Here is a 13,979-nt window from a genome sequence, read left to right on the forward strand (position 1 = left end):
GACACTAGGAGAGATTCAATATCTGTTTTGCTTTTGTTATTTAAAACACACACACACACTCTTTCGCTTGAAATAATGGAAAACGGAAGTTTAAAAGTGATAACCCTTGATTCCATGCAATAGTTTTTTTCAGTTTTCATCTGCTTTGAGAATTGACAACATATGCTTCTGTGAGTTTGTCAGGGGCTGAAGTGAGTTTGAGTTGGGAGCCATTTATTTCTTTTCTTGTGTTTTTAATCTATTTGTTTTTAAGATTACTTTAACTAAGTTTTTATAATAAACTTAGTTCTATTATTGTTAGCTGTCTTGAATAGCATTTTTTGGGGTGGAAAGGATCAGTATGTAAGAGCCAGTTAATTCTGAGTGCCTGGCTTCACACTTCAGTGGAGACTGGGCAGTAAACTTGGAGCAGGTGTAAGTCACTTTTGTGAACAAACTCTAAAAATGTTACTTACCTTCTCTGTAGGTATCAACATCCCTGGGGACATTTTGCAATAGCTTTAGGCAAATGGGATAAGATAGACTAGCTACTGCACTTTTTAAATATCCCGATGAAATTAGCACACTAATGGCTTCAGCAATGAAATAAGGAATAAAAGACTTCCTAAAATAAACCATTTATTGAGAAAAGCTTTTAAATTTCATCAATCAGCCTTTGCATAACAAATCTGAAGCTGGCCAATAAAAAAACAAAAACAAAAAAAGGTAGAAGTTCACAGTCAGTGCACTCAACAAACAGGAGATTAAAAACAAGGTCCAGAATGCCTGATATAACACTAACCTTTGCTTTTTTCGAACCTAGAAAGTTCAAAAATACTACATATTAACATTACAGTTCTCAATCATATGAGAAACAGAAGGAACAAAAATAAGGTCAATGGTCCATTATACAGTAGTAATGGCACTTTCACTGAAACATGCAGCTTCTTTAAACTCGTGGGCGCTGTCACGGGAGAAACGTGTACCAAGGGAAACGTACAAGAGCAGCAGTAGAAGTGACACTGGTCACTTGTGCAGTCTTCAGTCACGGTAAGTTTTGAGTTGTATTCTGCGTCTGAACACAGTCTTTTATGTAAATATTACATACAGTAGTGATTAAGAGATACTTCACCAGAGTACAGGAGGCCATGTGTTGCTTATAACTTCATTCTTCATCTGTGCACACCTGGGATGAGTTCAAGAAACAGGAGAGAGAGAGAGAGCACATTCATTTATTGCACACAGATCTAACCAAGGGTCTGAAGGTCTATGCAACTCTCCCTGAAGCTGGTGTTTCTCACACACTGACCTGGACCTTAAGACATCTCCCACTGGAGATCAGCAAGTCAAATGCTATTACTACCTCGATAAAATTAAGTCATTCCATTTTTATTTATGAAGAAGGTGAGAGTCCTCAAGCATGCGGCGAAATTCTTCAAAAGTATGAAGTAACCAGGCTGTTTACAGTTTAGAAAGAAACTAGAGCCCAAATCCTGTATAGATGTCACAAATTCATCAGGTTACTATAAATTAACATTAGGAGTGACACAACCAGGGCTTTTTCTACACTTACCAGGCTTAAATTTTAATGCTATAGGATGGGATAAAAATGTTTTAAATAAATAAAATAATAAATACGCTATCTTTAGACAAATCCTATATTAACATCTCACAAAGGGTATGTTAACAGAGCACAGCATCTTTAATTATAAACATGCATATTTGCAAGGGCCTATGAATTATTTTTCTCAAGCAGGAAGAGTTTCTTAAGTACTTTTTTATTTCAAGAATGTTTCCTCAAACTCAGGGATGAAATCCTAGTGTATAATGCACCACAACAAATGTATTTGAACATGTGCAGTGGAAATGGAAAGGAGGCCTAGCTCTGAGCTTGCATGCACATTCTCTCAGGCCTATATAGGCTGGTCTGAAGGCTCAGTTCCCAGGGAAGCAAAGAGAGTTCAGTGTTAAAAAGAATGGCTTCAGATGAACATGCCACATGCCTCTTCCTGTTACTCTCACTCCACATAAACTTACAGCTAGATGATACCTTTATGGTGCAATCCTGTACATGTCTGCACAGAATTCCCTCACACTGCAGACAATGTGGGGTATAGGACTATGGCCTTATAAGGAAGAAGGGAATACTCTAGCACCAATAATGCTGGGGCAAAATCAGGAAGCAGCTTTTACTGCTATGAAGGAAAGGTACATACTCCAGCCTCTTGCTACCCAATGTGGAAGAACTGGGGCAAATGGTTTGTGGAATGGGCTGGCTGGTCATATTCACCGCCATCAAGAAACAAGCTTAACCAACCTTGACAAACGGATGGTCGAGGAGCTGGCTAGCTGTCCATCTCATCCTTGGATCGCTTTCCAGGCAGTGAGAAAGGAAGTCTTTCCCTTCTGGGCTTATCCTTTCTGGTATGGGAGGTTTATGACCCATTCCAACCCTATACATGATCTGGAAATTGTGTTCAAATTCATGCCAGGGCCTCTGCAATAAAGTAAGAGTAGTGGCGTTGAAAGGCTGAACTTGCAAATGATTTGGTTAGCTTATGCTCTGTGCTGCATTTCTCCTCTGATAACAATAAGCCCTTAATAACATAATTAGCGAGTCTGACTTCAGATACGCACAAATTAACAGCACATTCTTTTGGAGAGAATCTCAATCAGTACGTAAAACATAGCTATCTTCCTATTCCGTTAAATCCACTTAAGAAGCAAACTGTATACTAGAGAGCTTTACATAACAATTCCTTAACAGGCAGAGAAGATCTCTGACAGCCAGCCATAAGTATAGCATGAATTAAAAGCTCAACTGGTATAGAAGACACTTTTGCATAAATACACAAACACACTGTTGTTGTTGTGAGGATAAAATGGAGAGGAGGAGATTATGTATGCCTCCCAGGGTTCCTTGGAGGAAAAAAGGCAGGATATAAATGTAATAAATAAATAAAAGTTCTCTCTTACTGCCAAGTAACTAAACCTTAATTATGCTGTATCTATGAAAACATTTCAAAGATGGGATGGGATAATAAGCCAAGATCCAGATGAGCCTTTGGACTCAATTCTTTGGACTCAATTGCACTCAATTCTTACTCATCACTTCCTCGGAACAGAAAGCCAGGAAGTCTTCAATAAACCACAGTGTCCTGTAACATCCAAACCAGGAAACTATAGTCACCAGGTTTAGAACAAGCCAGGATCTTAATCCCCAATTTGAAGTTCTTTTAAGATTCTGCCTTATTCCAAAACTGGTAACCATGGTTTCCCGGTTCAGATATAACAGGCAACTATGTTAACTGAAAATGTCCTGACTTATTGTGCTGTGCCAAGAAAGGAGGAGGAAGGGGTCACTGTGGGTGGGCACAAGGATTATTCATATCCTGTTTTATTAAGCTAAGATCTATACATCTGAATCAGGCCTCCCTGTGACAAACGGGGGAGAGTGCACTAAGCAAATGAGTCAAAGCTTTGTTGGAGGGAGACTGTCTCTCCTCCTTCCACCCATGGCCTTTAAAAGTTCAACCAAACAAAGGAATGTCAAGCCACCAAAAGTTTAAAGTACAACTCCTCCAGCAAAAATTCAACCAGAGGTTGTTTTAGACCACCATACAGCTTTGTAAGCATCCAAAGTTGTCTTAATCTCATGCAACAGGCTTACCTTCCCTGTGACCATTTCAATCACAACACAGCCTAGGCTCCAGATGTCAGCTGCACGCCCGTGGCCTTCTCCTTTAGCTCGTGTAATCACTTCAGGAGCCATGTATGCTTTGAAACAACATACATGATCACATCAGATTATGCAACAAAAGGAACAGGAGGCTTCTAAACAAAGGGATTAATCTGAGAAACCAAATCATGGTCAACAGTTCAATAGTAAGTTACTTAAGAGTATTTCCGTGCTAGCAAGCACAAGATGGTCAGTGTGATGGAGTGGTTAAAGTATTGGACTGGGAGTCGAGAGGTCTGGGTTCTAGCCCCCACTCGGCCATTGAAACCCACTGGGGGACTTTGGGCCAGTCACAAACTCTCGGCCCAACCAACCTCACAGGCTTGTTGTTTTGAGGATAAAATGGAGAGGAAGATTATGTACACCGCCTTGAGTTCCTTGAAGGGAGAAAGGCAGGATATAAATGCAATTGTAAATAAAAAAAATGCTTTCTGGATGATCAATTCTCCAGCAGCTTCCAGGTCACTGGGAAAGGGAAGAGGCTGAAGGCATCCACCCACCCACCCCAGCAACCACTTTCCATGCCGCCAGTAGTGATGGCAAAGCAGCTGTCTCAGCTGCTTTGGGGTCACTGGGGAAAGAGGGAAGCCTCCCCCGTACCTCCCAATCATGACTGCTGATGAGCTGGGCTGCAGGGAAAACTGGATATGAGCCCTGCAGGTTAGGCGGGCCACAGGGAGCATAGCCTTATTTCATTAAGATAAACTTGATATATAATGAAGAGAGGGAACCTTGCCTAAAGCCACGTACTGAATTCATGGCAGAGGTGATATCTGAACCAGGAACTTCCCAATTCGCACCTCAGTCTCCAAGGCACTGCTCTGTAGAAGTTCTGGAAACTCTCTTACATCCCTTTCCAGTTCTGGTACTATTTAGCCACCATGACAGGATCATCATGCACATTTGGTGCATATTTTGTGTGTGGGAGAAAAGTCTCTTGCACCCACTAGTGAGCTAACAATGGCATAACAATTGTTGCCATGCTTTTAATAGAATTATCAAGGTGCTCAAGAGGGCTGTGTCCAGGTTCACTCCACAGACTTGACCATACATACCCTCCCAGGGCTATGTATGAGAGCTCTAGACAAATCCCTCACATTCCCTGGCATTATGTTTTTTCATGCAGGTTAAATCTGCAGAAGAGGTTAGCGGGGGATACAAGAAGACCCTTGCATGAGGACAGGGGGAAGAGAGTGAGGACACTTTCAGCCAGAGGATACCACTACATGCATGTACAAACATGGGCCCTTGAATAAGTGGGGTAAAATATCCTGTATAATTTTCAAAGACAGACAGGGTTTAAAGGCCTCATTGTAAAGCAACTCAGAGGCATGCACACTTCAGGCAATTTAAATAATAATTGGAATTGTCGGAAGTGTGCATACCTCTGAGTCGCTTTCATTTTGTGACCTGTAATAATAGATCCACGTAGCGTTGCCACCCAATGCTGAGTAGGAAGCATTTGTCTAAGCTTCATTGTAGTTTAATCCTCTGAGACTTTTAAGCATTTTTCTCTTCCCTTCCCCCCCCCCCCCGAGACCAGTCTAAATCCATTCAAGATGCCCCCATAGATCACTTGCAGACACAGGCAGCTCTTTTCATTTGAGATGCCGCTAAGTCACACACACACACACACACACACAGAGGAAGCTGTGTCTTATTGACGAGAGGGGAGTATATGGGTGCCTGTGTGGGGATCAGAGCTCACATTCCCATAGTACAATAATGGTCTACAGTAGACTATTTCAATGATCACTAGTGAGCGCTACACACAAAGAAACTTAACTGGGATGTCTTACCTGCAGTCCCCAGAGTACTGTTCACCTCGCCAGGCATTGTCTGTGTATTATTCTTTAATTTTACTGAACAGCCAAAGTCTCCTAGCTTAATCAGCCCTGACGAGGTAAGAAAGATGTTTGCTCCTGCAGGAAAAAAGAAAGTGACTGATTCCTAACTGGAAAGTAGATATGATTTTAAGCTCAAAGAAGGCCATTTATTACAGATCGATCAGCCTGGATTAACAAATTGATCTTTAATTAGAGATATACAAAAAGTTTACATTCCTGGTCAGGAGAGCTAGGCAACCCAGCACGTTCACATACAAACCTATGGAAACTCAAAGACTTAATTTTAGATCTAACAGTGTTGCACGTGATTATGGGAGGGTCTTCACCCATGCCTTGACTCATTTGCCTGAGCCTTGCCTCTCACCCAGTGCTCCAGCACTCCACAAACACAGGGAGGGAGCTGCCCATTAGTAATTGATAGTAAACATCAACATCCACCAAATTACTGACATTTTCCATCACCAGGATGGGTCTGAAGTCTAAAATTCTAAAGAACTCATGCCATATGTGCCTTTAAAGATCGCCTTCTGCCCTATGTGCTATCATAACCTCTAACAACAATCCCTCTTCCACATATCTGAATACACATTCTAGTTAATCCAAGCACCCATGTTCTAGATTACTCCAAGCACCCTTGACATCAGCCAGGTGCAATCTTGGCAGCAGCTCACCTCTGGGCAAACCACCGCCAATGGAGCATTTTGGCTCCAGAAAAGAAACAGTCAGAATTACCTTCTGGAAGCATTAAACTCTGACAGGAGAAATGGAGAAGGCTGATACTGACATAGCACGTTATTTGAGATAATTTGTGGCTTTTGTGTGACTTAATTCTCATGTTCTCTTGTGTTCTGAAAGTTCATCTTTGTATTTGGTTTTAAATGCAACTCTGCAGATCGGTTCAGGGCAAAAAAAAAAATCATCTAAATAGTGCAAGAGCCTTTTTACCTTTGATGTCCCGATGCACTATACCATGTTCATGCAGCACATTGATGGCTGTTGTGATCTGCTTCGTGTAAAGCCTAATGACATGTTCCTGGAGGCCCAGTCGTGACACTTCCTCCAGAGTTCCCTCATCACAGTATTCCATGAAGATGTACATTTCTTCCTGTAGTTCGGGAGCAAACAGCATCACTTGGTCTTGTTGCATCTTCAATATGTAGGATATGAATCTTTCAAACACGCATGTTCCAGGAACCAATGAATTGTGTTTTTGTATATAGTGTATTTATACCCTGAAGCGCACTTGATATCAGAACTGTTCTCTATAGACAGCAGCTTACATTGGGAAAATAGGGCAACTATTTGCTGTAACAGATCATGAATATGGTTACTACTTATAACAGAACAAAAGTTGGAACTGCTGTAACTAACATAAGAGGAGAACAAGTTGCTACTCACTCCAAGCTACTATTAACTGCAGAGAGAAGAAAAACAATATGGATACTCAATGTTGCATTTGTGTTTCCCACTCACCCCTTGCAGGGGGAAATGATGAATCCTTGCTCATCCTGAATCCAACTCCGCGCCCACCATAACAAATAAAAAGATGTTGGGAAATCAGATCACAAATCTCCCACTTCACATGTAGTTTGGCCGTTAAGTAGCAAATATCATTCTAAAGAAAGTCACCCATCAGCAACTACCACAGGTAATGCACACAAGAGATATGATGAAATGCAATGTGACATTTAATTTGTAACATAAAGCAGGGAATGAAGATTATGTTCATTCCTGTTAATTAAGCTGATTATAATTGGTAGGTTTAACCTATTCGTATCCGTGACCAATATTTGCTTACCCTATGGAGCTCTACACCAAAGTACCGAACCAGGTTAGGGTGCTTAATGCCTTCAAAAATTTTCAGCTCGTCTGCAGTTTCTTTGATTGTTTTGTGATCATTTGGTTGAAATCTTATCTGCAAAAAGTAGTAGTTCTTCTTGAATACGGTTGCTAACACCAAGCATAAAACAGCAAAACAAATGGGAGAAAAGCAACCTAGATACTTCCAGTAACAGGACAGCAAAGAGGATTCAAAGTCAATTGTCTTTATTTAGATAGACATTCCCATTTTGCCCTTCTAGTGCCTATACATACTACTAAGGGCAGCCTATAACAGCTTAAAATCACCAAATCATATAAGCCAATGCATTTAATAGAAATGTAACAGAGGCACATGCAACAGACAAAACACAACAAAGGAAGTAAGCAAGGACCTGCCAGAATAAAAATGACTTCATCAACCAGCAAAATAGAGAGGGAATCCCATGTTTCACAGGACAAACTGTTCTTCATTCTTGGTGCAACCACTTAGAAGGCCCTATCTCTTGTTACCATCAGCCACTTTTCCTCCCCAAGGAGGACACAGGAAAGGACTCTCATTTTGATATTAGGAGGAAGGAAGGTTGATACTGGAGGAGGCAATTCCTGAGGTATCAAGAAGGGAGTCCCACTTACTGGGATTACTGCAATACGCTCTGTGTGGGGCCACCCTTGAGGATGACATGGAAGTTAGCAGCTACTACAGAATGCAGCAGCTAGATTGCTGTTGGGAACGGCTTATAGAAATCATAACACACTCAGTTTAAAGGAACTCTACTGGCTGCCAACACGCTTTCAGACTGAGGTCAAGTTGTTTGTGATGACATTTAAAGCCCTAAATGTCTTGAAATCCCAATATTTAAGGAAGTTCCTCTCCCTGTATACACTTGCCCAAGAATGAAGATCTGCTCAGGGGGCTCTCCTCTGCATCCCACTATTGGGAACTGTACATTATGGGGCAACACGAGAGAGAGAGACACACACACTTTGTTGAATGTGGTGCCATTTATGGAATGTTCTCCCCTTGGAAGCCCAGACGGTGCTGATGCTGGTTTGCTTTGGCACCAAATAAAGATCCGAGTGATTCAGTCTGAAGTCTTATTGATTATAGCTCAATTTTGATTCATTTGCTCGGGTTATTAATTCTGAGTTGTGGTTTTATATTGTACCTTGCCCTGGGATCTGTTGATTGATTGATTCAGGGCAGGGGATAAGAAATAAAATTAAAAGGAGTAGCCATTTTTAAAAGCAAAATTAATTGTGCTTTACAAACACAGTACTTACTTCTTTCATAGCCATCAATTCACCGGTGTCAACACTGATACAGGTATAGACTTTCCCATACTGGCCTTCTCCTGCAGAATTACAATAAAAGTAGAAGGCTCAGTTCAGACAACACGTTATATTATTTATTATTTATTTATTGCATTTGTATACCGCCTCACAGCTGAAGCTCTCTGGGCAGTTCATATAAGATAAAAACACTTAAAAACAATGTACAAAAATTAAAATTCGCAACAACAACGTGGAACTCTGCCTTTTTTCATTCTATGTCTTTTATTGATTTCTTGGGAGCTGCGATCACCCTAGAGGCCAGGAGGGAATGAAAAATGGGGCTACAATTCAAAAAGCGATATGGCAAACCCCCGGGCAGAGGAGGCTCCACGCCCCCCTATCCACATCCCACGTCTTGGCAGTAGAACTCCGACAGGCTTTCAAAATCTTTATATTTGAGCTGTGTACTTCTGCGAGGAGGACCTGCTCAGCCTTTAGCACACAGAGTTCGCTGAGATGCTTTTTCAAGCCGGTGTACTTCTCGTCCATATTCAGCCTCAGCCTGTATAGACTATGGCGGAGGCGGCGGAGCCAGGTAAGCCCCCCCCTCCACTTACCTGCTTCCATCACGGTCCAGTGGCGGCTTCAGTTGAAGCCACTGCCGGACCGCGACAGAGGCAGGTAAGCCCCCCTCCCCCCTTACCTGGCTCTGCCACCGTCGCAGCACTGACTGCGGTGGTGCCAGGTGAGCCCCCCTCCCCCACACACTTACCTTTTTTTGGAGCTCCGGATCGAGGCGAAGGATCCGCTTTTGTCTTGATCCGCTTCGTCTCGATCCGCAGCTCCCCCGACTTGATTCGGCTCCGCCTTTGGCGGAGGCAAATCAGGCCGCTCCGCTACTGCTTCTACGAATCAAAGCAAAGTGGAACACAGCCCTAGTTTTTAAGTAAACCGACCAAATTCGCACTTCCAAGTTTATTTTTCCGTATCGGAGCATAGTTAACCTTTAGATTCCACACTTCCCGAAATTTTGCAAAACAGTTTTCCTCTCAAATATTCTGTACAAAAATGCGGATATTATGGAGAGATACAAAATGAGTGTTAGGGAAAGATATACACAAAACTGCATATATTTGGGGAAGGTGCATACAAAATGCATGTATGAGGGAAAGTTGGGGGACTACCCTTTAAAGGAGGCCTAAAATAATTTAAAATAAATAAAAGCTCCATATGAAAATAAATGTGGATTTTTGTGCAGTTATTTTAAAATGAATTTGCAGAAATGATGCAGAAATTAAGACAGAATGGACTTATGATGGAATAAATGCAAAATGATACAGACTGAATATGGAGCAATTTGTACATCCCTACTTGTAATTATGCAGAAATGGAAAATCAGGTTATGCTTATACATTTCTTCTCCTACACAAAGATTATTTTCCATCAGGGAGGGGGTTGCTCTTTGTGTTACAATACAAGGAAGCTTGGAACATGTTGCTGCATGAGTACAAATTATTGCTGGTCATTTAGAAATAAAATTTGACCTGTTCATACAGCTGTGTAAAGAGAAGCAGGGTTGATTGCTTTATTATAAATACACAGGTTGATAATGAAAAGCAAAGATGCTGCTCCAGATAAGGAAATCAGGATCATTTTCTAGATCGACAACCACATTTGGACGGCACCCAAAAGCTGCATTTCTCCTCCACATGTACAAACTCACATTCGTTCCAGCTTAACTAGAAACATGCATATATCATGCTGATATGCAATGAGAGTTGGATCAAGGCAAAAATCTCTTAAGATAACCAGATTTATCACGCAACAGTGTACCAGGAACTTACCAATCTTGTTTCCTCTCTGCCACTTAAAGGTCACTTTTCTCAAGCCTACATGCATGACGTTATCATAAGATTTAGGAGTGTCACAGACTTGGCCAATAATATTTTTCCGCCTCATTTCTAGGTACCGCTGTTCTTCAAACACCATGACAGATTTCTGAACTGCTTCCATGGGTCCCTGCCTGGAAGCAGTGTCTAGAAGCCAAGAGGAAAAGGCAACTTCACAAACAAGTTTGGTTATCATAACATGAACTACCGATAAACTGCAGCCTTGCTCCTGTGCTGTTAAAATGGAATATAATGTCATTAAGGATCCATTACAGAATGGGGTTGTACAGCAGAGAACACGCTAACCCACACTCAGTGGTTGAGTGTGCGTTGTTTTGAACCATGGGTTGCTTGTTAAACTAAGGGTTACTGTGTTGTCTGAATGCAACATGTTTTCCACTGGACAATACAGCCAAGGTGGCTTCTGAATAACCCAACAACAAACCATGACTGTGTTTGGACTACTGCAATGGGGAAAGAAGCCACTGTGGCTTCTCCCCTCAACCATTGTGTGTACAACCACCATTTCCATAATCCCCGGTGATGCAGCATGGGTTGGCACGTTGTGGCTTCGTACCCACCCTACAACCCACTAGTAGAGGTTGTAGGGTGGATACAAAGCCACCCCTGCCATGCCATGCCCCAAGTTTGGTTGCCATGCCAACCCATGTGGCATTGCAGGGGGTTACGGAAATGGCGTTTGTGGCACGCATGGTGAGGGGGGAAGAAGCCACGATGGCTTCTTTTCCCATCATGATGATGAGAACAGGCTCCATGGATTCACAAGTGGCTTATTCAAAAAAATAAGTCCCACTGCATGGCTAACAAGCCCCCAACGGGCTGCAGTCAGATAACACGATAACCCACAGTTCAACAAACAATTTACAATTCAAAACAACCCACAGTCAACCACTGAGTGTGGGTTAGCGTGTTGTGTGGACAGCCCCAATGCGTCTACGTAATGAGCTTACTTCAAGTCACTTGTTGAGCTAAAGCTGACTGATTAAAACGTTTCTTATTTTATGAGAGAAAGGTAACATATTTTGAACATAATTTTATCCTGGTTGTGCTTTAATATTGTATTTTATATCATGTTTTTATACTGTTTGGTTTATACTTTGAATGGTTTTAATTTTTGTGAACCGCCCAGGGAGCTTTGGCTATTGGGCGGTCTAAAAATGCAATAAATAAATAAGTATAATCCCTTCTCAAGGGAAGGCACAAAAGGTAGGATCCAGCTTCCTCTCTCCAAGGAGAAACATTCCCTAAGCAGAACTCCACTCACATGCTCCGATAGCTGGAAGAAGGGGGAGGCAAGCGTTGCCAAAGCCTCCTCAGCTCCACCTCCCACATCATTTTGGAGGGTCCCCTTATTTGCACAGGAGACAAATTCTGGATTCAATCAATTTACCCCAATGGCTGCCTGAACTTCAAGAAATGTTGCTCCCATCTTTACATAACAAGTTGTAACTGAACATAAATGAATGATAAAGGCATACAGAAAGCCAACCCAGACTACATCAAAGCGGGGTTGGTTAGGAGGTGAAATAGCAGGAGCTGAAGTTGACTGATCAGCAGCTGACTTGCAGGGCCTGGGAATAACCTGGAGAAGAACATTGTGTACCTCTGTGAATTGGCGCAGGTGTCTCCTCTGCCCATTACCTACAATCCTGAATGCAGATGGCCATCCATGTACTCGGGACTAATCAAAGAGGGGCTCTAGCTTAGAGCACCCTTCCCCAACCTGGTGTCCTACAGGTGGTTGAGCTACAACCCTGCCTGGGGAACATCAGCTGGGGAAGTGGTTAGAACAGATGCTTTGCTCAGGTCTCCTAGGTTCACTCCCCCCCACCTTAAGTTAAAGGGATCTTAGGTAGCAGGGTGGGAAAGACCTTTACAGGGAATCTTGAAGAGCTGGTGCTAGTCAGGATCGGAAGCACTAGCTTAGATAGTCTGACTCAGTATAATTCAGCGTCATGCACCCGACTGCCAGGCATTTGCCTAACGTATCAGCTGCAGTTAGAAGGGGACATTTAGACAAAAAAGCAAGCAAGGTGTATAAAACCATTACTTATGTGTTTAAGATGTGGTAAGTGGCAATGTTTTTGGCAGATCTGATGATAACTCTTGTTACCCTTTAAATCAGAGGTGGGGAGCCACTTTTAACCTGCAGGCCATATTCCATTTTGGAGAATCTCTCAGAGCTGCATTCCAGGGATGGGTGGAGCTCAACACACACACACCCCATCCAATCCCATTGTTACCAATTCCTAGTAGGAAGTATGTCTACTCAAAAGTAAGCATCAGCAGCATGTCTACTCACAAACATAGAGGACAAGCTGCTGCACACTTACTCAGAACTAAGCAGGACTGAATCCCAAATATCAAGCCTGTGCATATTATTATTATTATTATTATTATTATTATTATTATTATTATTATTTATATAGCACCATCAATGTACATGGTGCTGTACAGAGTAAAACAGTAAATAGCAAGACCCTGCCGCATAGGCTTACATTCTAATAAAATCATAATAAAACAATAAGGAGGGGAAGAGAATGCAAACAGGCACAGGGTAGGGTAAACAGGCACTGGGTAGGGTAAAATTAACAGTATAAAGTCAGAACAAAATCAAGTTTTAAAAGCTTTAGGAAAAAGAAAAGTTTACCTACTCAGAAGCAAGCATGACCATCATGTTCACTTATGAGTAAGCTTTTATCCTGGGCCCCACCCCCTCTGTTCTACAGGGAAAAGTTCTTACCTCTGATCAGCAGCTGATCAGAGACCATGGCCTTAGCTAGACCTACCTGTTATTGCACGACAGAGGGATGAAAATCTTGCGATGTTTTATCACACAATCTCCCCTCTGTTTACACGCAGCATGTGACAACCTCAGAGGGAGAGGCATTGCGCCCCACCATTTTGTTTTGTTTTTAAAGGGGAAGATGCGCACGAGCCCTCGTGCGCAAAAGGTAAGGTGTTTGTTTTTTTAAAAAAAAACTTATTTTCCCTGCCCCCCCCCCCCGTGATGGGCCCAGTGCTCCTGAGGAGCTCTGCGCCCCGTGCGCGGCTCCCGGCTCCTCACGAGGAACCAGGACAAACCGCTACGCCCGGCCTCACATTCCGCAGTCTCGGGCTCAGCCTGCGACCGTGGAAAAACCGGGCTCAAAGGGTAGGGTGAGATCCCGGGGCAAGGGAGGGATCATCCCTCCCTGATCCTGGGATCCCCTGTGCGTCATGTGGATGCACAGGGACGATCCGAGGGATCGCCCCGGGATTTTGCCCCGTCTAGCTATGACCCATGCTTCCTCTTGATTAACACTGAGAAAGGGATTCTTTTTCAATGCAAAGCAGGGAAAAGCTGGATGGGGAACGCCTGTGGGCCTTATCAGGTCCGGGGTTTGAAGGTTGTCTATTCCTGTTCTAAAT

General features: G+C 42.6%; 1 protein-coding gene across 4 annotated transcripts in view; it reads right to left on the reverse strand.

The window, feature by feature from the left end:
* Positions 1-605: 605 nt before the first annotated feature.
* The window catches only part of MAP3K4 (mitogen-activated protein kinase kinase kinase 4), a 66,909-nt gene continuing 53,535 nt past the window's right edge, over positions 606-13,979 (reverse strand). For all 4 annotated transcript variants that reach the window (XM_063124466.1, XM_063124465.1, XM_063124468.1 and 1 more), the window contains 8 exons: positions 10,503-10,694; positions 8,668-8,738; positions 7,364-7,480; positions 6,511-6,670; positions 5,518-5,640; positions 3,650-3,756; positions 2,297-2,476; positions 606-1,165 (listed from right to left, as the gene is read on the reverse strand). In XM_063124466.1, the coding sequence (XP_062980536.1) occupies positions 1,145-1,165; positions 2,297-2,476; positions 3,650-3,756; positions 5,518-5,640; positions 6,511-6,670; positions 7,364-7,480; positions 8,668-8,738; positions 10,503-10,694 (971 nt within the window). In that variant the 3' untranslated portion in view covers positions 606-1,144. The remainder of the gene's footprint in view (positions 1,166-2,296; positions 2,477-3,649; positions 3,757-5,517; positions 5,641-6,510; positions 6,671-7,363; positions 7,481-8,667; positions 8,739-10,502; positions 10,695-13,979) is intronic.

This window comes from Elgaria multicarinata, chromosome 4 (genome assembly GCF_023053635.1).
Source record: "Elgaria multicarinata webbii isolate HBS135686 ecotype San Diego chromosome 4, rElgMul1.1.pri, whole genome shotgun sequence".
Classification (NCBI taxonomy): Eukaryota; Metazoa; Chordata; class Lepidosauria; order Squamata; family Anguidae; genus Elgaria; species Elgaria multicarinata.